Source organism: Leucoraja erinacea, chromosome 13 (genome assembly GCF_028641065.1).
Source record: "Leucoraja erinacea ecotype New England chromosome 13, Leri_hhj_1, whole genome shotgun sequence".
In the NCBI taxonomy this organism is placed as follows: Eukaryota; Metazoa; Chordata; class Chondrichthyes; order Rajiformes; family Rajidae; genus Leucoraja; species Leucoraja erinaceus.
Window position 1 is genome coordinate 22,237,723 of NC_073389.1, and position 24,198 is coordinate 22,261,920.

At 40.2% G+C, this 24,198-nt stretch overlaps 1 protein-coding gene across 1 annotated transcript in view; it reads left to right on the forward strand.

Annotated features, from left to right (window-relative positions):
- The window catches only part of nsun3 (NOP2/Sun RNA methyltransferase 3), a 36,274-nt gene extending 13,359 nt beyond the window's left edge, over window positions 1-22,915 (forward strand). Inside the window, exons 4-6 of the mRNA XM_055644570.1 lie at window positions 7,629-7,783; window positions 9,927-10,048; window positions 20,209-22,915. Of these exons, the coding sequence (XP_055500545.1) occupies window positions 7,629-7,783; window positions 9,927-10,048; window positions 20,209-20,470 (539 nt within the window). The 3' untranslated portion in view covers window positions 20,471-22,915. The remainder of the gene's footprint in view (window positions 1-7,628; window positions 7,784-9,926; window positions 10,049-20,208) is intronic.
- Window positions 22,916-24,198: the final 1,283 nt, after the last annotated feature.

A 24,198-nucleotide genomic window follows, 5' to 3' on the forward strand; every position in this document is an offset into this window, starting at 1 on the left:
GCCATTAAAATCTACGCTAAATAATTTCCATTCCGAAGACCGACAAATTCTGAATTACGAAAAGTGTCTGGTCCCAAGGCTTTCGGATAAAAGGTTGTGCACCTGTATATTAATATCGTAGAATAATTTTTGGTCACATTTTTGAATGGAAAGTATGTAAGTATAATATCTGGGACCTGTGTAATATGGTAGAATTCACGTTTTTTTTTTTGAAAAAAAGAATACTTCCACATAATGTCAGATATTTTCTACTCGAGCAGTTAGCTTCAGATAGCATATGCAAATTTAGAATCCATTTAGATGGCTCCATTAATTTTCTAAAGAACATGACTGCAAATGACTCAAAAGCTCTTTCTTGTAAGTAGATTCAGATTTTTCCAGGTACAATGCTTTTGAACTTTCCATCCAATTTTAGCATCTTCCTACGTTAGCGAAACACGTAGTTGCAGAATCGGGGCTCTAGGAATTAAATAGAACAGTTTGGTTATTTAGTGGTGTAACATATCAAAACAGAATAATGTTACAACACTTTTAATTGAAATACATTTCATTTAGCTATGTTCAGTGAAGTTGATCATATCAATTTTGTAGCATTGTTACATTTGGAATATTGTTACAGTTCTAATTTTAGAAACATCATTCATCTTTATAACTCTTTTAAGCTCTATTTATTCCATATTATCTGTTCAACCCAGAAGTTGAACTTGACATATGGCCTGAAGGGATTAGTTATATGCTTAAGACATTTTTGCATTGCTATTGTTCCCATCACCCAGTACAATTAAAATGCTGTATCATGTAGCCTGACAATTAATGACTCAACAGCAAGAGAAGGGATTTAAAATTAAGTGCATCTCTCTTTGTGGAAAATGTCCCAATATCTTTAATTTAGTAGGATAGACATGCAGTGACTGCATCGCATAATTTATCCTTCAGTTCTTCACCACATACTATTGCTCTTATGATAGCTGCTCAACAGCAAGAGAAGGGATTTAAAATCAAGTGCATCTCTCTTTGTAGAAAATGTCCCAATATCTTTAATGGAGTGAAGTGAATGCTGAAGGAATGATGATAAGATAGTTTCATTTCTATTAAACCTCTAGGCTTTTGCATTTGTGGTATATTGGGCATCATTAAATCATTACAGCTCTTTCATTTTTTTCATTTATTTTACAGCAATATCAGATTTTCCTATTCCCGATTTTCCAATCCACCTCAATGTGGCCCGTGCACTTTATTAGCGGCACTTTTTGCTATAGCCGTAGCGCCATGTTCTGCTTTGTTTATTTTCCCATTTTGCACTACATGTTGTACCGAGTATGGTAATGTTTGCCTGCGTATCACACAAAGTCATTCAAATATCATGGAACATATGACAATAGTAAACGGCGGCACAGTGGCAGAGCAGTAGAACTGCAGCCTTATAGTGCCAGTGACTCGAGTTCGATCCTGACTACGGGTGCTGTCTGTACAGAATTTGTACGTTCTCGCTGTGACCACGTGGGATTTTTCCAGGTGCTCCAGTTTCCTCCCACACTCCAGAGACGTACAATTTTTCAGGTTAATTGGCTTTGGAAAATTGTCAATTATCCCTAGTGTGTATGAAGGTGTTAGTGTACGACGTGATCATTCATCAGCACAGACTTAGTGGGCCGAAGGGCCTGTTTTTGCGCTGTATCTCTAAAGTTTATAACAATATCAATATTCATTTGGTTTAATCACAGCAAAACTACATTAATTATCTGAACAGGAATGTATTTTCAGCACAAAGGTTAAGCATTTCCCAATCTAACCTACAGGATGTGAGAATATTGCAGGTAAATATTGAATCCAATGAATGGCAGCTCCCTGTGATAAAGATTCCCAAAGCGGGAGGTACCTCTCTGAGAAAGCACGTAACCAAGGCAGAGTGAAGAAAGACATAAATAATCAGAGAACATGCAGAGAATGAAAACAAACTTTGAATTCCTTTCCTTCTCTTGAACCTCAATTCAGAATGGATGGCAGGCGACCTTTCGGAAGATGTATTATAATTAACAATAAATATATAAAAGTTCAAAAGTTTTGCTGAGTCTCAGGCAAGGGTATTTATCAGCTAGGACATTAAGCAACATCTCACATCATTTATTAATAAACCATAGAATAGGTATGTTACAAAACCTACCTGAATCATCATTAGGAATCTGCCCTCAGCCATGTCGGCGATTTTGGCGCTGTTTGGAGGGGGCGGGTTTTAAACGCGATTTTTACTAGACTGTACTAATCGCACATGTTCAGCCTAGTAAATCATTAACGAAAAATCGCTGCAAGACCCGGTCGCGAAAGGTATTATTAGTTTTATAGGCCTCGATAATATAGTTCTAATAGTTTTAAAATTACTCTCTGATTCCGCAACCTCTCGCAGCCCCAGGGTTTTATAAAGCAAACAATTAAAGGTATGTACCTTATTTTTACATTAAATGGGGCATATATATAACCCTATATATCAAGTTATCTATAGCGAGTGGTTCATTTTGGGCTTTTTATATCCCGCAGTATTTTTCTCGGCATTTGAGGGCACTAATCCAGCGCTATGTCAACGTTCTAAACCAGCGCGTTCCACATGAACCCACTAGAAAGCCGATTTAAATGGGCATTTATTTACAGCAATTGAACACTAAATTCCTTCCATTTGGCCTATAAATTTATGTAAATTAGATATAAAAATCATGTTATATTGTGAATTATTTGTGAATAATCTTTGGACACTTAGGCTATTTAAAAATGTTAATCTTTCCTTAAGAAATGGGCGTTTGACTATCCAAGATCACAGCTTTTTTGTAATGTCCATTGAAAATCAATAGGGAACAAGATGCTAATTTCCGAGTATGAACATGGTCATAACTTTTTTAATACTTGAGATATGAAAGTGAATTTGGTGTCAAATTAAACTTATTGTTATGCTTTATCTGATGGGATAAATTGCAGACTTGATTTTTTAAATCTCAAAATTTTGTAACATTGCTACATAGAATATTTTGTATTTGCCTAAGAGCACAGATGGATCACTGGTTTAAAGTCTTTGAGAGTGCAGACCACAGTGAAGTGTCAGCCGGGATTAAGTATTGTGCCATTTGAGGAATAAGGAAGCCTTGGGACTATGTGATGTTTCTGCTGAAGTTCCAATCCTTCGTCGAGTGGAGTTTCAGAATTCACAACATTAATTCCATTGTCGGGGAAGTGGTTGACATGCTGGTTGATCTTGGACAAATTATAGTCATGACCATCTTGAAGAAGTGAAATCCAAGTGTGTGATTACAAATTGCTGCCTTTCACAAGAAGACTCATTGCCAGTGTCCACTTTCATCACCTGCAAAGGACAGATCACCACAGTAAATTCCACTCTATCCGATGCAAATAGACATGAGTGTTGCTCATCAACCGCAAGAGAAAATAACTGAGCAGCATCAACCACATAGACGTTTGACATATTTGCAGCTAAGAATGCTTAAGGGGTAACATGGAGGATGCCATTTTATTTCCAAATTTGGCCAGCCACAGAAATTGGTCTTCATGATGGTGTGCTGGGGGCAATCTAAACAACCGATGCAATTCAGAAGGTAGATACAAAATGCTGGAGTAACTCAATGGGTCAGGCAGCATCTCTGGAGAAAAGGAATAGGTGACATTTCGGGTCGAGACCATTCTTCAGACTCCTTTCTCCAGAGATGCTGCCTGACTCTTCATCCTGCATCGCCGTCACTCCACAACCAGTTAACCACAACCACCGGATGGCGCCAGCAATGGCTGCCTCGCCAACAGTCTGTCTGTCCCTTCCATCTGTTTGTTTGTATGTGTTAAATATATGTTTTTAGTGTTCTTTAGGTTGTTTTATGTGGGGGGGAGGGAGTGGTTGGGGGGAGGGGACCTTTTCTGATCTCTTCCCTCGACGGAAATTCGATTATTTTCCGTATGGTATCTCCGTCCGCACTGCGGCCTAACATCGAGGAGTTGGTTGCTGGAGACCGACTTTGAGAGCTCCACCGCGGGAGCCTGTGGCCTTTAACATTGTGGAGTCCGCGGTCTCTGGTTCGGGAGTTTCGACCGCCCCAACCCAGGGGCTTCGACTGCGGGAGAATAAGGAGGAAGAAGATTGGATTTTATTGCTTTCCATCACAATGACGAATGTGGGGAATCTGCTGTGGTTAGATGTTTATGTTAACTTTTATGTTATGTGTCTTGTTGCTTTTTTTTTTAGTATGGCTGTATGGTAATTTGAATTGCACTGTACCTTAATTGGTACATGTGACAATAAACTGACATTGAAACCTCAACTTCAATCGTTGAGCTGCAGTGCACGAATGACGTTTACTTACATTCAGCTGTGGAGTTCACGTCACTGTCGACACAGTCACTGAATTATACCACAGAATGGGCCTTGTACTTAATATCACAACACACAACTTGTGTGTTTATATAATGTTGCCCTTCAGGATAAGATGCTGGAAAAACTGAACCTCGCCCATATCTCAAGACCTCGCATCTCAATTAAGGCGAACATCGGTAATGAAATTCACCTTCTGTGGGGCAGCACAGACTTTGACCATCTGAGGAAAAGGGTTTGTGCAAGGCCTTGGATAGTCAGCCGGACAGCAGTGATCCCTGCCTTGCTGAGTGATTAAAATACATGGACTCTCTGCAGCAGTCACCTCGAAGGACTGGAAAATGCCATCAGTATGAAATTCTCCAAACCCATTGGCAGGATAAGCAGGCCAACATCCCCAGTAATGAAGTCCAAATAACACATCTTTGGCTTTGATGGAAAGGCCACTTTGTTCACATAATCGGCATCTTACCCCCTGAAACATGAGACTGGAGGCTGGAACCTTGAGAAAAACAAACCACTGGAGGAACTTAGCACGTCAAACAACAACTGTGCTGGGAAATGGACGTCTGAACTGTCATTTGTCCATTTCCCTGCACAGATGCTTCCTGACTCACTGAGTTCCTCCAGCACTTTTATTTGCACACACTACTTCAGGCTCTGTTAATGTAAGAGATTACCAAGTAGATAGACAAAATAATTCAAGGATGTTCTTAAAGCTACATTGAAGAATATGGAGACTAAGCGGAGGTTGGGCGATTGTTTCGCCGAACACCTCCGCTCAGTCCGCAACTCCCGGTGGCTCAGCACTTCAACTCCCCCTCCCATTCTCAATCCGACCTCTCTGTCCTGGGTCTCCTCCATTGCCAGAGTGAGCAACACCGGAAATTGGAGGAACAGCACCTCATATTCCGCCTGGGCAGCTTGCGTCCTGATGGCATGATTGTTGAATTCTCCCAATTTTGCTAGTCCTTGCTGTCTCCTCCCCTTCCTTAACTTCCTCCCCCCCGAGCTGGGCTCCTCCCCCTCCCCCCGCCTTCCGGGCTCCTCCCCCCCCCATCAGTCTGAAGAAGGGTTTCGGCCCGAAACGTTTTGTAAAAAAAAAAAAAATGAAATGATTCAATTTATTGTCATTGTCAGTGTACAGTACAGAGACAACAAAATGCATTTTTAGCATCTCCCTTGAAAGGGAGACACAGGGGCGTCGCGGTGTGCCCGCGCCTGCCGCCGTAACATTCCATTACAGGCAAAGGTGGGTGAAGTGTCTTGCCCAAGGACACAACGACAGTATGGACTCCAAGCGGGATTTGAACCGGCTACCTTCCGGTCGCCAGCCGAACTCTTAGCCCATTGTGCTATCTGTTGTCGGGATAATAGTCCTTCGCTCCATAGATGCTGCTACACCTGCTGAGTTTCTCCAGCAATTTTGTGTACCTTTGAAGAATATGTAACCTCTCAACACTGACTCCCAAGTACCACCATCCATTTCCCCACTTCTGTCTTCCCCTACCTGTCGAGTACCTTTTATCGGCCCTGGCAGACTCCTACATTTGCCTTATCAAAACCTGACGAAATAGAGTGGATGCGAGTTATCCTTGATCCTAAGGAAGTGTTTAAGGGGAAGAAGAAGGTACTGTTTCGAGTGTAGTGCACAAATTCCCAAATTTTGACGGAGGTACGACAGGATAATATCCTTGCAATGATGAGAGGCAAAAGTCTTGTGTATCTATCTTCTATCAATACATAACTAAAACTCTGATCTTGTTATCTTCCAGTATGGCGATCTTTCGATTTGCACAAAAACGGTTCCCGATAGCGCTACAATTTTTTGCCAGTCCACACACCGTTCTCCTGTGCTGCGAGTTCACCAAGTTTCATTCCGATCAGTTGAATGTCGTAAAAGTTAGCGAGGTTTAAAAATCTTATAAAACGCGCGTGCGCAGACAGATCTCTTCTGCCAGTCAGCGCCCGCGTGGATTAGTCTCTTCCCCTGTCACTCACTGGGACTGTTCGCCCCTTCCCAAGCGGACGCCCTCCCCCCCCCCCCCCCCCCCTCCCCCCCCAAAGCGGCCGCCCGGCGTCGGAGACTCGACCCAGCCCAGTCCGGAGTCGAAGATGTTGCCAAACGGAAAGTGGAGACTATTATCCCGGCGAAGGAGCATGACTAGCGCCCGCTGTGAGACCCTGCGTTGGGGGGACCAGGCCTCCTGTGTGACCCAACGGGTACCACTTAGTCTAGTTTAAAAAATTGTGATTTTAACTCTAGTTATGACTTTTAATTTTTATTATTTGTAAGAGAAAACATTTTAGAAATGCTTTTTCTTACTGTATTTCTCTAAAGTCAATGTCTTTTCAGTAAACTGAGTAGAAAACAAATGTGGTAATCTACTGGAAATCTTTTCCTTGGCACACAGGGAGACACATAAGTGACTCGAAGTGAAGCATATGAGCCTGCGCGGCAGTCTCGCCAGCAGTTTGTCAGTCATTTCGACTTTTTTTGTTTTTTTTAGTATGTCTAAATGTATGTGTTAATGTCTCTCGGTGCGTTTTTATGTGGGGGTGGTGGGGGGGAACCGTTTCCAGTCACTTACGACCTTTCTCCTAGTCGCATTTTCACCCTTCCTCGTGGCCTAACAACTTGGATTGGTGCGGCCTTTCCACAAAACCGGCCCAGAGCTTCAGCAGCAGGTGCAGCGTGGACTTTAACATCGCGGAGCCAGAAGAAAGGCTCCGACCGCCGGCCTGCTGACTTTAACATCGTGAAGCCGTGATCTGCGGAGCTTCTAGCAGCAGGCGTAGGGCGGACTTTACCATCCCGGAGCCAGGCATCCCTTGCCGGGGAGAGGTGGGGGAGAGCTTGACCGCTGGCCTGCCTCCGGCCTATAACATTGAGAAGCCGCGGTTTCCGGTAAGAAAGTGGCTGATTCGGGCACTCCAAACTGCGGAGTGGGTTCCATCGTCCCGACGTCGGAGCTTCGATCATCCTGACAAGAGGGCCTGCAGATCGGGCCGTCCGTAGCAGCGACTGGGGAGGGTCAAGGCCCCAAACACGGGTGAACAAAAGGAGGGAGACTGATTTAACTTTATTGCCTTCCATCGCAGTGGTGGATGTTTATATTAAGTTCAATCGTTCTTTTAAATTTTGTTGTGTTCTTCTAATTGTATGGCTGCATGGTAACTCAAATATCACTGTACCTTAAATGGTGCATGTGACAATAAATGTGAATCTGACTACATTCTCATATTTGTGTCACTATTTCAAAAGGTCATTTTGTCTGCAATGAACACGACAGTTTGCGTTTTAAATGGCTGAAGCAAACACTCGAGTCTTTTGTACCCGAAGACTTAAGAGGGGTAATTTCTGTGACCAATCTGGATGGAAGAGACATTGGTCCACAAAAGCCACAAATATTTGACAAGGTGAGTTTGTATTTTGATCATGCTTTGCTATAGTGAATGCTCTTTCGTTTCGCTCCGCGTCTCTTCTCCCCACCCCTTCTGTGTCATTTACACCTACCCTCTCTTTGAGCCCTTTTTCTTAACCACCTCCTCCGGTTCTGTGTTCCCTTCCGTCCACCATTTCACTCCTCGCCTCCCTTTCTTAAAAGATTCCACCATCCGCAGCCTTTGTTTTCTCCACTTGTTACCTCCAGCCTCTGTGACCACCTCCACCCTTCTCACTCACACCTCACTCATCTGCCTATTAACCCCCTCCTTACCTGGATTCACTTATTGTGTCAACTGTTGCCCCTTCCCTTCCGTCTTTCCACTAGCTATGTCCCTTCTCCTCCAGCCTTAAAGAGTCCCAACCTGATATATAATTTGTCCATCTCCCTCCACAGATGCTGCCTGGACCACTCTGTTCCTCCAGCAGTTTTTTTTTTCATGGTGAAATTGCTACATTTAGCAAGAAGGAGATGTAGGGAACTGCTGAATCTTGTTTACAAAAAAAAAGGCACAAATTGCTGGAGTAACTCAGCAGATCAGACAGCAACTCTGGAAAACATGGGTAGGTGACGTTTTTGATTGGGACCCTTCAGACTGAGGAACATTTAATAGCATTCCTGTGCAATTGAGACACTCATTTGTGCCTAACGACCACATAGTGCTAGCTTAACTTTTCTGTTTTACTTTAGAGTATAGGGCAGATGATGCAAAGGCAATAAAAAGTATAAAGTAATACGGTCAAGTGTGAATATGGAAAGAAAAGGGGGCGGTCAGATAACCTAATTCTGTTTCTTTCGTGCTCTAATTTTCATGCCTCCATGTAGTACTGACATAGCCACATGGGGGTGCTAAGTTGTCAGTTTTCAGTAAGCATTTATGTTCAGGTGAAATCAGTCTATTTTAGTCTGCAAATATATTGTTTTATTCCTTTGTACCGTGCACAAGGACACTCATTCCAAGTGTGAATATAATGCAATTGGATTGTCCTTGGAGTTTCACTGAAAATAACAGTAATTTATGTTCAATAATTATTGACCATTTGAGTTTCAAATAATTTCTTCAGTTACTTATTTATAAATTACAAGGAATTTAAATTATATCCTTAAAACTACATGTCCTCAGTATTGATTACTTGGGAGCATCTACATCTTTCTACTCCTATGTCTTTGTCATTAACTGCTACATAATCAGACTAGACTTTATAGACTGGACTTCATTGATTAATTGAACCTGACACTATCTGAAATTGTGCTTGGCCATACATACGTAAACCACACATTGAAATGGTACTGTTAAATATTGGGTTCTGTTTCCAATCCCTGATGTTATTTCCAGGAGAATATAATTTCCATAATTTTCCCCAAAAACCAACCTATCAATACTAGTGAGACAAAGATGTAATTGACTCAGCTAATAAGCAGTTCTTAACATTCACCAAATGTCACATTGACTGTGAGGCTTTTTGTTTTCCTTTGGTGGTAAGCTTTGCTTACAAATTCACTTCCTGATTAGATTAGTGTTCAGTTTATGACAAATTTCCATCCTGGGACATCTTGGAGCACAAAATTGAGGACCTCGCTGTTAATTCATTTAGCCCTTTTCAGCACATGTTGAAATGGTTATTTGATCAACAGCTCTTATTGTAATTTTTTGAGGGTTGTGCACTGGAATGATGATGCCAATTCCACAGTATACAGTACTATTATTTTGCGACGGGTAACAAAGAAGTTTCGTATCACATTTTTAGTTGTCCTTTAAAGCTTTAAATTACCAGTGCAGGCAATCTTTTGACTGCAAAATTGCACAAACAGTAAATGAATAATAGGTAATTTAAATTTGGAGCTTTTGTTAAAGGGAGATTACTAGATATATTGAAGATCTATAGGTGATGTTTTGGGTCGAGAAGGGTCTCCTATTCCTTTTCTCCAGAGATGTCTGACCCACTGAGTTACTTCAGCTTTTTGTGTCTATCTTCGGTTTAAACCAGCATCTGCAGTTCCTTCCTATACATTACTAGATAGGTCACCTTCCTGTTCCTTGGAGTGGGAAAGAGTGGCATTTTGAGTCCACCTGGACGTACACTTTTTTTGCACAAATTTATTTATTGTTTTCTCAGGTGCTGGTGGATGCTCCTTGTTCAAATGACAGAAGTTGGTTGTACTCTTCTGATGTCCTTAAGGCTCGCATAAGGATTGCACATGCGTCTAATCTACCTGTTTTACAGGAGCAATTATTGAGGTATGGCAAGAAAAATCATGAAGCTCATCTGTTCATTTTTTGACATTTGAAATTGAATAATTGTCCGATACTTCAATAAGCAAATGGTCAGTCTATGGAACATAATCTCCTGAGATGAGTATTGATTTGTTCAAACGTAAATTGGATAGATTTCCTTCAGAAAATTACATTTGAGATGTGATTTCTGGTAAGAATAGCATCCAAGGAAAGGAACGTGACCTTGGACTTATGGCTCCCCAAACTCACTGCCACTTGGATTGCCCTTTCATCATTTCAGGGCCTGATGCAGACATTTTGATAGATTGATCATTAATTGGGTGACATCTTTACATTCACATACCATGCAACTGCCAAGGTAGGTTAACGACATGGATTGTGCTCTTTCTTCTGGCAAATCTTACGGTAAATCAGAATTTGATCTTAACCTTATAGCTCACTTCTCGAGGTTGTGTTCTTTATTTTTGCTTTAAGTTCATGAACTATTTTGTGCATGAACTGGTGTTTATTATTTAACAACGTGATGCCTTGTCTTAAAAACGGAAAATGCTGAAAACAGTCAGAGGTCAACAGCAACTTTGGGGAGAGTTAATGTTTCAGGTACAGAAGCCCTCATCGGAACTGGGAATTGGAGATAAACTTGTTTTCAGTAGAAGGGAAGATGAGGCAATGATGAGTAGATCAAGTGGAATGTATCTGATAGATTGAATCCATAGATGATAAAGCATTCAGTTATAAACATATAATGCTTCATTGTTTAATATGTTGTCAACAATGAGACTTGCACATCTGGACAGGCTATATCAATCGAGTAAGAAAAGCTGAGTCAGAATGATGACATGCAGATACACCCATTTCTGAAGGATAGAGTGAAACTTACCAAATGGTTAAAGGCCTGGATGGAGTGGGTATGGAAAGAGTGTTTCCACTAGTGGGAGTGTCAAGAACTGGAGGTCATAGCCTCAGAATAAAGGGACGTACCTTTAGATGAGGAGGAATTTCTTTAGTCAGAGGGTGGCGAATGTCTGGAATTCATTACCATAGACGGCTGTGGAGGCCGTTGGATTGGAGATTGACAGATACTCGATTAGCAAGGGTGTCAAGGGATATGGGGAGAAGGCAATGATGGGGTTGAGAGATCAGCCATGAGTGAATGACGGAGTAGACTCGCTGGGCCGAATGGCCTAATTCTACTCCAATGACTTAGGAATTCATGAGTGAGTTACTTAAAAGATGGAGAATTCAGAATTCAAAAGATTGTTCTGTGATAGTTGTTGTACGCGAATCTCCGAAGAAGTATTCACCTCAAAACAATGCAGCTTTTATCAGATGCATTTACATGAATTTTCCATGTTTTTAATCTTAAAAACTACCATTTTAAGGCTTGATTTTTATATTGATTTTAGTTCAAATAATTGTGTGGTTTAAAAAACATCTGCCAAAATGTCTGATTATTAATAAGAATCCATTTGATTGCCACTGCGTAATTATGGATGCTGTGTAATGATACAGCCAGTTTAATTTTAGTATGCTCTTTCCTGTGCAATGGGGAATATTATTCCAAGTAGGTATATCTCTTTGAGGTGATTTTATTATTGTCTTTCCTTTTTGTACTGTGTGCCTTGTCTTTTAATAGGTTAATATATACAAAAAAAAAACCCATGGGAAATGACCATACAGTACTCATACATTTTGCAAGGCAATATCACCACATCCACCTTAAGCCATACAATTTCCAGGGAGAAGCAGATTTTAAATAATTCTCACCTTAATTACAGCATCTACCTTGTTCAGTTATTAATTATAAAACAAGCATAATGTGAAATTTAAATTCTGTAATTAAAATTGGGTGAAATAGGAAAAGACCTAGCAGCAATATGTAAAACAATTTGTAATGTCTTTAGCAACAAGAAATATGAATGGGCTGAATTTTATGATAAATAATGAGGCTAAACAGATTTTACAGCATCTTTAACAGAGTTCTGAAATTTGCAGTTAATTACTCAGTTCAGAATATTGCTATCCAAAATCTGGATTGTTAAACACTGGGTTAAACATTTGGTTTTATAAATACAGCATGAATGTACTTGAACCCAAGGGATGTGAGCTGTATGTGCCAAAATAGGTTTGGGCCTCTGAATCAGAAGAACCATTGTTTTAAGTATTCTTGTTTTCATGCTACCACTTAACTATTGTGATATTTTTTGGTTTATTTTCAACCTGATTGGAGAATGAATTTAGGCGCTGCCTTTGTGTTGCCCCTAAATTCATTCTCAAATCAGGTGCCATTGTGGTACAGCCGCTGTCTCAAAGCGCTGGAGGCCCTGGATTGATCCTGACCTCGGGTACTGTTTATATGTCAGGGCTCTCACTTTTTTTCCCCCTGTTGCCAGCGGGCAACTTAGGCAGCTTTTTAGGTTGCTAAATGACAGTTTAGGTGGTCAATTTAAGACGGCTTGCATGACATGTGCGATAATGTGCTCGAACGAAGTGCGTAGTTATTTGCATATTATTTCTGCTTTAAATAAAGTCACATACTAAACATATTCACCAATCAAGACATGATATATACCACAATGACATCCGGTGGGCGGCGCGACTCTCGTCAGCAGCAGCCTCTGCAGTCTGTCCGCGTTTTATTATTTTTTGTCTATGTTTTTATGTAGTTTTTGTTTATTTTTGTTGGTTGGGTGTGTGTGTGTGGGGGGGGGTGGGGGTGGGAGGGGGGGGGGGGGGGGAAACTTTTTAAAATCTCTCCCTGCACGGGAGACCCGACCTTTTCTCGTCGGGTTTCCGTTATCGTTGGGGCTGCAACGAGGAGCGGCCTCCAACAGGAAGAGACCGGGGACTCTGGTGCCGACGACTCACCGTCGCCGTCGCGGGGCTGGCCGAGTCCGGAGCGGGTGGAGCGGTGGAGGAGCGCTGCTGCTGCTGCTGCTGCGGCCCGACCGGAGAGTCGGAGGCTTCAACGGCAGGTCTGTGGACGGCGGCACCGGGAGCCCGCGGGTCCCTGGAGGGAGACCGCTTTTCAGGGCTCTCGCAACGGCGACTTCCCCCGCCCGAGTTGCGGGGTTGAAGAGCTCCTGGAGCGGGGCCTACATCACTGCCCCGCGCGGCTTGGAATGGCCGCGGGACTCTGCGAGCGCACGCCGGGGGCTCTAACAGCAAGACCCGGTGTGCGACCTCGCACCACCCGGCGTGGCTTTAATGGCCGCGGGACAATCGCCATCGCCAGCCGGGGGCTTTGACTTTGACTCTGACATCGGGGGGGGGGAGAGTGCAGTGGAGAGATAAGTTTATTTGGCCTTCCATCACAGCAATGTGATGGATGTTTATGTTAATTATGTTGTGTCTTGGGTCTATTTGTTTGTAATGTATGGCTGCTGAAACGGCATTTCGTTTGGACCTCAAGGGGTCCAAATGACAATTAAATGTATCTTGTATCTTGTATCTTGACATGGAGCAAAATTATAATACAGTATCTCAACTCTTTTTTTACACATTGCAATTACTGCAATTTCTATTATTTCTTTCCACTTTACAACAAAAATATGGTTGGATTATTCAGCGTATGATCAACCTGTGTCAATAAATCCTGACGCATGGTAACATATATGCTTAACCATGCGCACTACAGATTGATGCAAGCAGGTTTTCTGTGATGGACAGAAAATTATCATGACATGGTCATAGCATGGGTCTTTATTGCTATTGATACAGAAACACTCACTTCCCACATAATTTAGCCACAACAAAATATACAGGTTGCAAGGAAATTTCTAAAGGCATTTTATGAAAATAGCTGTTAAAACTGACTATACCCATCTGACAGGTTAAACATTACACTCACTGACAAGAGATGGCCAAAGGAATAACTGCAGCAAATGTTCTTTTGGTAATATGTTTAAAGGTGTCAAAACGCCACATTACCAGACATTCAGATTAAATGTATGTGTTGTGAACAGCAATGAAGATACCCAGTTTGTATGCACCAGATTAAAAAAAAATTATTGATAGACGCTGTTTTCATCATTCCCACTTCAAAATTAACGTTAAAATTTCAACTGAAATATCTCCTAACCAAATTTGTGATGTAAATGACCGACTGTAGAAGTAAAACCTGGGGGGGGAGGGGGGTTGAGATGGCAAGGTGCGGGATGGGGTGGGATGTGGGAGGAGGAGGAGCTATTAGGGTGGGTGGGGTGTGGGAGGAGGAGGAGCTGCTATCAGGGTGGGTGGGGTATGCGAGGAGGAGGAGGAGGAGGAGCTGCTATCAGGGTGGGTGGGGTATGCGAGGAGGAGGAGGAGGAGGAGGAGCTGCTATCAGGGTGGGTGGGGTGTGCGAGGAGGAGGAGCCGCTGTAGCTTCCAAAGATAGGATCTTTGGCCATTGCTGTGCGGGGCCCGTCATTCGCTCCGACCCTTTGACACCGTGCACCTAATATCTTTGCTCCGCACGACGTTGTCGGCGCCGGCACGAAAAGTCACGTTCCTTTTCTCAAGAGATGCTGCCTGACCCGCTGAGTTACTCCAGTTTTTTGTGTCTATCTTCGGTATAAACCAGTATCTGCAGTGCCATGCCGGGCAAAATGACTCGGCATTTAGGTTGCCCGGCGGCACTTTAGGTGGTCATTGCCACCCGGACAACTGCTAATTTCGAGCCCTGACTTTGTATGGTCTCCCTGTGACTGCGTGGACTCCCCTCCCCACATCCCAAAGACGTGCGGTTTGGTAGGTTAGTGTGTGTGAGTGGTAGAATCTATAACGATGTGGAGGGAATAAAATTTAGATGAGTGTAGGTGTAATGTAAATGGGTGGGTTGATGGTCAGTGGGACTTGGTGGGCCAAAGACCCTGTTTACATGCTGTCTCTCATCTCTTTTTTTAAAAAAAATCCTGAATTGGACAATGCACTCTTTAATAATTCTCTCATAAATTTATTGAGAAAATAAATTGTTAAACCATCTCCAAGTTCCAGATGCAGAGCAGAGGCTGTTAATTTACAGCAAGTTTCAATGCAAAACCTATGAGAAACTGCAGGCAAATATAAATGTAACACATACATGCCAATGAGAACAATACATGCCCAGCCAATATTTTTAATGTAATGAAAAATGCGGATTCTTTCAACTTGGAGGATATTGGTTTCAGGGAAGTATTTTCCCCAGAGGGATCCACAGCTACATTTTTATTATAGACAAGACTCAGAGAGGCCAATACCATCTATTGTTGAATGTTTCAACTACTTTTCCTATCTGTGTGCCGCCATTATTGTCCAAACTATTTTTAAATAAAAATATTATAGAAGCAATAACCTATGCCCTTATGATTATTTGCAATACTGTGAGCAAATTTATCAAAGTAATTTACAACTACCAATTTTTAATGTTTAGAAAGTGTAACCATTTTTGATTTTAAAGATATAGTGCAGATAATTATAGTATGTTAAAGAAAGAATTAGATATTTAAGATGTTTTATCTTTGGAACATCGGAGGCTGAGGAATGTCCTTATTAAAGTATACAAAATCATGTGGGCCATGGAAAAAAATAAATGTTCCAGTCTCTTTGTCAGAGTAGGGTAGTGGGCATCGGCTTAAGATGAGAGAGGGAGATTGAAGAGGGATCTTGTGCAACTTTTACACTCTGAGGATAGTCCACATCTGTATCCACTATTTTTGCTTCCCCAGGCGAATCGTTCCTCCACATCTGGAATGATCTGCCAGGGGAAGCTTTAGTAGTGGATACAATTACAACTTTGAAAAGACATTTGGACAGGAAGGCTTTCGAGGGATATGGGTCCAATCGCAGGCTAGCCTTGAATACCAATAGTCGGCATGTATAAGTTGGGCTAAAGACAGTTTCCAAGCTGCACATCTCTATGATAGGGTATGGATATATTGGATTTTGTTGCACAAACTCAAACATGACACTATTCAGTTATTTATAATGTGACTAATATATTAATTGGCATTATTCATAATTGGGTGATATATTACACATTTAGATTTCTTTATGGTTTAGGTAGTGATGCTACTTTTTACAATTGTTTTTCCATCAATAAATTAGACTTCATTTTGAGTGGACGTAACCCTTTTTACAAAGTAGATAAAATCCACTATTGGTTAATAACTCAGAAATGTAGTTGCTTTTGCATCATTTTGGATTGAACATGCCCCACTCTGAGCCCTGTTATCCACACCAATTAGATAAGATGCACAGCTTTCATCAACGTACATTCTATCGTTTCATCTCCAACAGTGGCTTGGATTCTGTAACTTTTGGATGCTGTAACTTTTAAATAAAGAACCTTTTAAATGAAAGGAGGTCCAAGTTTCCACATGGCAACCAAAGCCCTAACCCCCTGCTTTGAAAGTAGTTTTTCCATGTCAAGCTGGTAATTTTACATCCCCAACAGTATATGCCCTCTTTCAGCAGTGGTTTCACAATCCCATTACGCCATATCTTTTTGCAAATGTCCCATTAGCTTGTTCCATGGTCCAATCTAGTTTCCATTATGTGCTGATTACTTCTTTCTCATCATCTTATGCTGATTATCTTACTTTTCTAATGCCATGTGTTTTTAGTTTCTAGTTCTATGAACATTTCTTTCTTTCCTGACATGCACCCAACCCTTTGGATTGAACTAATATGACTTTCTTTTGCATTCTATAAATACAAAATCATTGCTATTTTAGTACCAGGATAAATAATACCTATTATGCTTCTGCAGTAAAATTGCAATAATCCAACACAGAACTCTGCTCAACCATCGGGATTTCTGGCCAGTCATGTAGCAAATATTTAGTTTTTACTGCAAACTAATGCGCTTCAAGATCTTGCCAAGTTATCTAATTGCCTTCAATTTCCTCATCCATATCTTTTTTCTGGAAGACATGCTTACTTTTTACTTCAACCCTATACTATCCTTAATCCAAATTAAAGATAACCTAGTGATGTTGATGCTGGCAGTTTTATATTGTGCAAAATAAATATATTTTATTTTTTCTTACAATATATTAAGCAAAATATAGTTGTTAGACATATTGTTCCTGCCTACATATGTTTATAATGAGTCAGAATTGAACAACCGCTGTGCTAGAGTCTGACCCTGGGGTAAAACATTGTCATTATATTCGAGTGTGATCTACCTATACTTGGGGTTATGAGATTACAATGTGATGACTGCCACTGGGATTCGCTCTCCTGCACGTTACGTGCAAAGATTGACAAAATGGATCTGGAGCTGCCAATGTGGAGCGACTGGTGTGAATTCACCATTTCAATTTTTTTCATTGAAGTTAGATCCATCCTGTAGATGAATTGAAAACCTCTTGGCAAAATGTAACGTTTGAATTATGTTAGCAGCTTAATTCTGTTGAGTAAATGTATCGACATTTCATGTAATGTAATTGGAGAAGAGTGAATAGAGGGTTCCAGGGACCCAGTTTTAACTTTTGCGATTTGTGTATCCAAGTTCTGCACATCTCCATTAGGTGGCACTGTTGATATTGTTCATAAATGTTCTGGCCAAATAATTTGTAACGGTGAAAATAGCCAAAACTGTCTTAAGTTTATTGTTGAAGCAAATCATGAACCATTTTGTAGGTGATGAAAAAATAAATGATATTAGCTTTTGCAGAAAATATGAAGAATTGGGATAATAACTTACTGCTCAGTGAAGGAATGTATATCTAACTTTATTTTTGGTAAACTGGATGTTTATTGTCAGTTACAGTTATATTCAGAAATCTGTCATGAAAAATTAAGACGGTTGACTGGTCCACTGCAGCGATATTGACTGAAGCTAATCATCAAAAGTAGGGTATTTTCCCCACTTCTGCATAAGTAATAATGGTTAGATGCATTCGGCAAAGATAATGAAAACAGAGAATCTTGAACGCTAGGGCAGCCACTAATTACTTGACCATTGAAAAGTGGCAACTTCAAGTATAAATTAATTCAATTTTTGCTTTTATAAACAAAACATTGCCTTGACTATTCAATTATATTGAGTTGGCACAACAGTGGTGCTACTTGGTGTACTGTGGGATCCCATCTATCCTGATACCACGCACTGCTTTAGAAAACATTTTTTCTAACACCTCATAAGCTTTATCTTTGTTCCCAACAAGAACTTGGGAGGATAAAATGTAATAGTTATGCATATATCAATCCTTCTTTGAATAAAATTATTTTTGCAATCAATGAAAATATAATTACAGGAACCGAAGTAAAACAAGTCCTGTCTTTCCTAATAAGATATCTTATAGGACCACATGTAAAGTACAAGCTTTCACAACAGGAATGGTCATGCTTTATAAATATATTGTGCAAAATTAGCACTTTTACAGTGAAATTTTGTTACGGATTTTGAAATGCAATAATTTGTGTTTAAAAAGAGGAGACAGTATTGGTAAACGTGTTGAATAGTTTGTCCTGGTAAAATTATCAAGATTATCAAAGTGAACGTGATTTATTGCATTGCATTTTTTTTTAATTGGTGTTTTGCTGCTTGTATGTATTTGTTCACTTTGTTAACTGGAAATATGACCTAAAACAGAACTATTACACCCTATTAAATGCTTAACAGTGATGCTGACGCAGTCACCCTTTTAATGGAAACTAGTTTTCAATCCATAATGTCATTTTTTTTATTGAATCAGCTCTTTTTTGTTAATTGGTTGATTTTCAGGAACTCACAATTCCAGTAACCCATTTAGCAGAAGCTAACCGTACTTTAGAATTACATTAAAGTGCATTTAGTGGAGAGGTGCTTAGTACAAAATACCAAATGCCAAAGTCTCTTGTAGCATCGTCAACTTTAATAATTATTTCAGTCGATTGCCATTTTATTTTTAATGTTACGCATTTAATGGAATTAATTGAGTGAGTTATTTGGAAAGCTTTTTTCATTGGCTGATATTTTACATACCGTCATGTATCTTTAGCATGCTGCATTACTTCCATCGTAATTAATTTTGTTTTTTAAATGGATGTAGATCTAATGGTGCTTTGGTTTAAAAAATGTAACAATATTTAAATATTGTTTTATTTACAATGATGATGCAAGCTGTGCAATTAGAAGGCTAAAACTGAGATGTAAAAAAGCATTGCCAAGCTCATGCATGTTTTATTGAAAGGTTGACCTAAAATTGTAGTACAAGTGCATTTTATATTTGTGTAAATATTATATTTGTGAATTGTATGAATATCAATTGATTTGATTGTCTCCTGTGCCATTTAACACTTTCCTGCATTTCCTTAAATCTACATTTTTTCATACTGGTCAGCAACTCGTACTAACCTATTTATTTGAAATGATTTATTAAAGTCCCTGTATTAAAAAGGATATTCTAAGCAATTTGCAAAGGAATGAAACGTTGGATCCACATTGATAGCAAAAGAGTTGTGATTTGTATTCTAATATTAATTTTTTGCAAAATTTTTTTTAAGCGAGGAAAATGTCTTCCGAAAACCTGATAAAAATTTAAAGATCACTTTTTGGATGACAAATTTTAAAAATTTAACAAATAGCAAAAATATCCAGAGGGCCATTGCAACGCCCAGAGGATTGTGAAATTTTGTACGTGACATGGGCATTAAAGGACATTTCCCAATATTAACTGTTGCCGTTTTACAAGGGGAACAGAAATTTTTTTAAAAAGTGAGCCGTAAAGGGGCGATGTCTTCCGAATTTCCTAGTTGGATGTTTACTGCTGATAAAAAATAAATTTAAGAAATGAATCACTTACATAAATTTGTTAAAAAAAAGAAACATTTGACCTCAATCTTGATTCAGAAAGTCTTCCTGTGGTTTAATATTGTAGGCACATGGACATGCAGGGAATGATGGGAAATGGATCAAGTGCGGGCCAATGAGATTAGTTTACCTCGACATTATGTACGGCACAGACATTGTGGGCTGAAGTGCCTGTTTCTGTGCTGTACTGTTCCGTTTTATGTTCCAGAGAACTCCAGAATGATTGTGATACACTGTGGCATGACTTTAAACACTTTTAGAATATACTGTCTGTAGAGAGAAGTTTTAAAGAAAAGATTGGGTATGTTTGTGATTGGACAATACGGTTACTTATGATTTGGCGTTGACCTCTGTTGTGCATTTAATACAAATGACTTAACTTTCTCTCTACTGTTGACTTGCAGGTCTGCTCTTGAGGCATTGCGCCCTGGAGGGACATTGGTTTATTCTACATGCACACTGTCACGAGCAGAAAATGATGATGTTGTGGCCTCTCTCCTGAATTCGTATGACAACATTCAGACTGTGAATTTAGCAGACTTGGCACGCTCCCTTTCTCATAACTTCACATTTGCTAAAGGTGTACAGCATGGACAATTAATTGTGCCAGTGAAGGGTAAAACCTGGGGACCTATGTATGTCAGCAAACTATGGAAGGTGCACTGACTTGAAATCAAGTTATAGGTTTAAAATATGGATGTGTACAGTAATCATGGCAGGCTGAGCTTGTTCAAAGTTTTTAAATAAATTGACTGGCAGAAATGAAATTTTTACCTCATTGAATAGTTGTATACATTTTATAAATTTCAAATATGAGAAAGGTTTTCAAGACCTAGTCATTAATAACTTTAAACATTTAAATGTTAGTAATTAAATGTTATATCTTGTAAATAGTCAGGCAATGTTATAATGTCAAAAGTGAAAGATGGAAATTCTTTGTGTAACCAAATAAGATAACATTAACCACTCACAAAACAGGGGTGCAAATTTCTGTGGCTTGAATGCTTCTAGTCGTATTTTGGTGAAAATAGTGATAGCATGTGTATGGGATTACCAGAGCCATAGTTTGCGGCTCAGGTGATGCCAGGTCATGTAAAGAGCAGCAAAAAACCCAAACAATGCCAGTCGGGTACTTAAAGACGTGGCCATGTTATCAGTAGATGCATTGGTGGCATTTTCCAACATTCTTGAGACTGAGACATATAGAAGTGATATAGCTTTACACATTGGAGTAAAGCTAATGTTACATCAATATTAAAAACAAAACTTGAGAGAAAACAGATAACTACTAGAGCCCATAATAAAAGATGTAAGAGCGGAATACAGTAGACAGCACCTGTAGTCTGGATTGAATTGTGGTCTCTGGCACTGCACGGCAGCAATTCTACCCACTGAGTTACTCCACCACTATGTGCCTTTCTATGTGCATCTGCAGTTCCTTGTTATTACAGTATTTTATTTGTTGCCACATTACACCATCTGTGTCTTGTCCTATCGATATTTAGCAAAAGGAAAAGTGGATGGTTATAAATGTATATATTAGGGCGACACCACATAGCAGTAGAGCTGCTGCCTTACAGTGCCTGAGACTTGGGTTTGATCCTGACTAAGTGATCTGTATGGAGTTTGTACGTTCTCCCTGTGACCGTGTGGGTTTTCTCTGGGTGCTCCGGTTTCCTTCCACACTCCAAGAATGTACTGGTTTGTAGGTTAATTGGCTTCAGTAAAAATGTTAAATTATCCCTAGTGTAGGAGAGTGTTAATGTAAGGTATGATTGCTGGTCAGTGTTGTCTCGGTGGGCTGAAGTGTCTGTTTCCACACTGCATCACTATAGTAAAGTCTAAATTAATTGTACTGAGTTTGTATGAGGTTTTTGTATATTTCATAAATTAATAACATAAAACTCAAGATTGGGGTGAAAGTCAATTCCCCAATTGTGTAACTAGTACACCTGTGGAGCATCAGCCAATTATTTTCAAAAAAAAAGTCAGACTTTTTAAGTGCTTTTTTCACTTACATTAATTTTGAATTGTTCTTCTCGTCTTTTCAATGATTCATCTCACGATAACACTTCCTGCCTCTTCTTTCTCCCTCTTTGAAGGTATTGATGGCTTGCAGAGGTAAGGATTGCTGGTTCTTTATTTAATCCAGGTAGCTATAATTCATTTTGAAAGGTTTTTATTGCAGGTAAGGAACTCAAATGTCCCAATGGGAAAATGGAGGCTTTTCACACAAAAAAGGGGGTGGTGTAGTGGTAGAGTTGCTGCCTTACCGCAACAGAGACCCAAGTTCAATCTGACCACAGGTGCTGTCTGTACATTCTTCCTGTGACTGCGTGGATTTTCTCCGTGTGCTTGGGTTTTCCCCCACAATCCAAAGATGTGTAGGTTTGTAGGTTAATTGGCCTTTGTAATTTGTCTCTAGTGTATAGGATAGAAATAGTGTACGGTTGATTGTTGGTCACCGTGGACTCATTGGGCTAAAGAGCCATTTCCATGCTGTATCTCTAAAACTAACTGCAGGAGCAAACCTACAAAACGTGATCAATGGCTTTTTCATAATTGTGAGGGCAAGCAGTATTTCAATTCATCATTGGAATATAGCTCATGCATTCATTAGTCCTAGCTTGCAACATGATTCATTTTGAACAAATGATTGGAAGAATAGCCTTTATAGCTATTGAGTTCTTTCTAATAGCATTCCCATTGCATAGTTTTCCATGGGCCTCAGCAACTTGTCATCTTCAGCTGACATTAGCGCTTCAATTCATTTCTGGGACAGCACAGGCCAGCCAGGGTGCGCATGTAATGGGCATGGTACACAAAGCAATGACAAGCTGCCTCAACAGTGAATGCTTTTGATGGATAGGAGAGAGAATAGCCTTCAACGAGAGACAGGCAGATGTCTGGTTTCTATTGTTGTCTGTGTGAACGCTGCAGTTATGCACTGACTTATTTAACTAATGTCTGTTTCTCTGCATTCCTAAAAACAGCAAGAGCTTCTGTGAGGCCGGTTCAATAAATCTTCATTGAATATTTTGTAATGGAAACAAAACTAGAAAAGCCATCAAATTTCATGTTAAATAAATATGAGAAAGCATTGGTGTACCATGATTTTCTTTTACAATCGTCATTCTTGGAGTGTTTCATATTTTATAAGTAACTATATTCAGTAGCTTCTTGTAACTTGCATTCCCTTCTTTGGGTGGAACAGCGGTAGGATTGCTGCCTTGAGCACCAGAGACCAGGATTAGATCCTGACTACGGGTGCTGTCTGTATCGAGTTTCTATGTTCTCCCTGTGACCATGTGGTTTTTCTTCAGTTTCCTCACACATTCCAAAGACGTACAGGTTTGTAAGTTGATTGGCTTCTGTAAATTGCCCCTAGTGTATAGGATAAAACTAGTGTATGGGTGATTGTTGGACTGGTGGGCCAACGTGCCTGTTTCTACACTATCCCTAAAGTCTAACGCAGTTGGATTAATATTAAAGTGGTTCCTTTCTTTTCCATACATCTTGACAACTTAGCAACCAAATAAAGAATGCAGACCACTCTGGAGAACTGTGGAGGTGCAAAATAATGTAGACTTAGATAGAGACACAAGAAACTGCATATGCTGGAATCTTGAGAAAAGCACAAAGTGCTGTTAATCTGCATCTGTGTTTTACACTCAAAAGGTAGCTACATCCTCCCACTAGCTCTTCACTCAAAGGGATCTGTATCCTCCAAGTGTCTTTCTATCTTGTTGTGCTGGAATGTCACCCCCCCCCCCCCCCCCCCCAAACTTCTAACCCCCACAACTTCTTTAGGTTTAGGTTATTATTGTCATGTGTTCATCGAGGCACAGTGAACAGATTGTATTGTATGCTGTCCGATCAGGCCAGATAATACCATATATAAACACAAACGTCAAACTCCAGTATAATAGATAGATCAAAGGAAAAGACACAAGGAATGCAAAATATAGTTCTCGGCAACACCCTGCTGAAAGCGTTGCTATTTTCTGCCTCCCTCCAACGTAATAGTTGAAGGATGGCAAGATGCGGGCCTTTCAAAATGATGAGGTGGGAGAAAGAATCGATGAACATATTATTCGAATGAGAGAGTTCTGTGTTGCACAAGTGGTTCGTTCCATTTTTAAGTCATCGTTAAATTTCAAATGTGAGACTTAGTTCTTACAAGTCATCTTGAACAAAGGAAGAACCATTTGTGCAAGTTTGAGATTTTATTCCAACAAAATGGCCATTGTTTCTGCTGTTTCTCCCAGCTCATCATTCAGCTGCTTTGAACGCCTGCATTTTGCCATGCTCCAAAAGCCTCCAAACCGCTCCTCCTCCTCCCCCCCCCCCCCCCCCCCCCCCCCCATTCCCCACCATCCCAAAATACATCAATG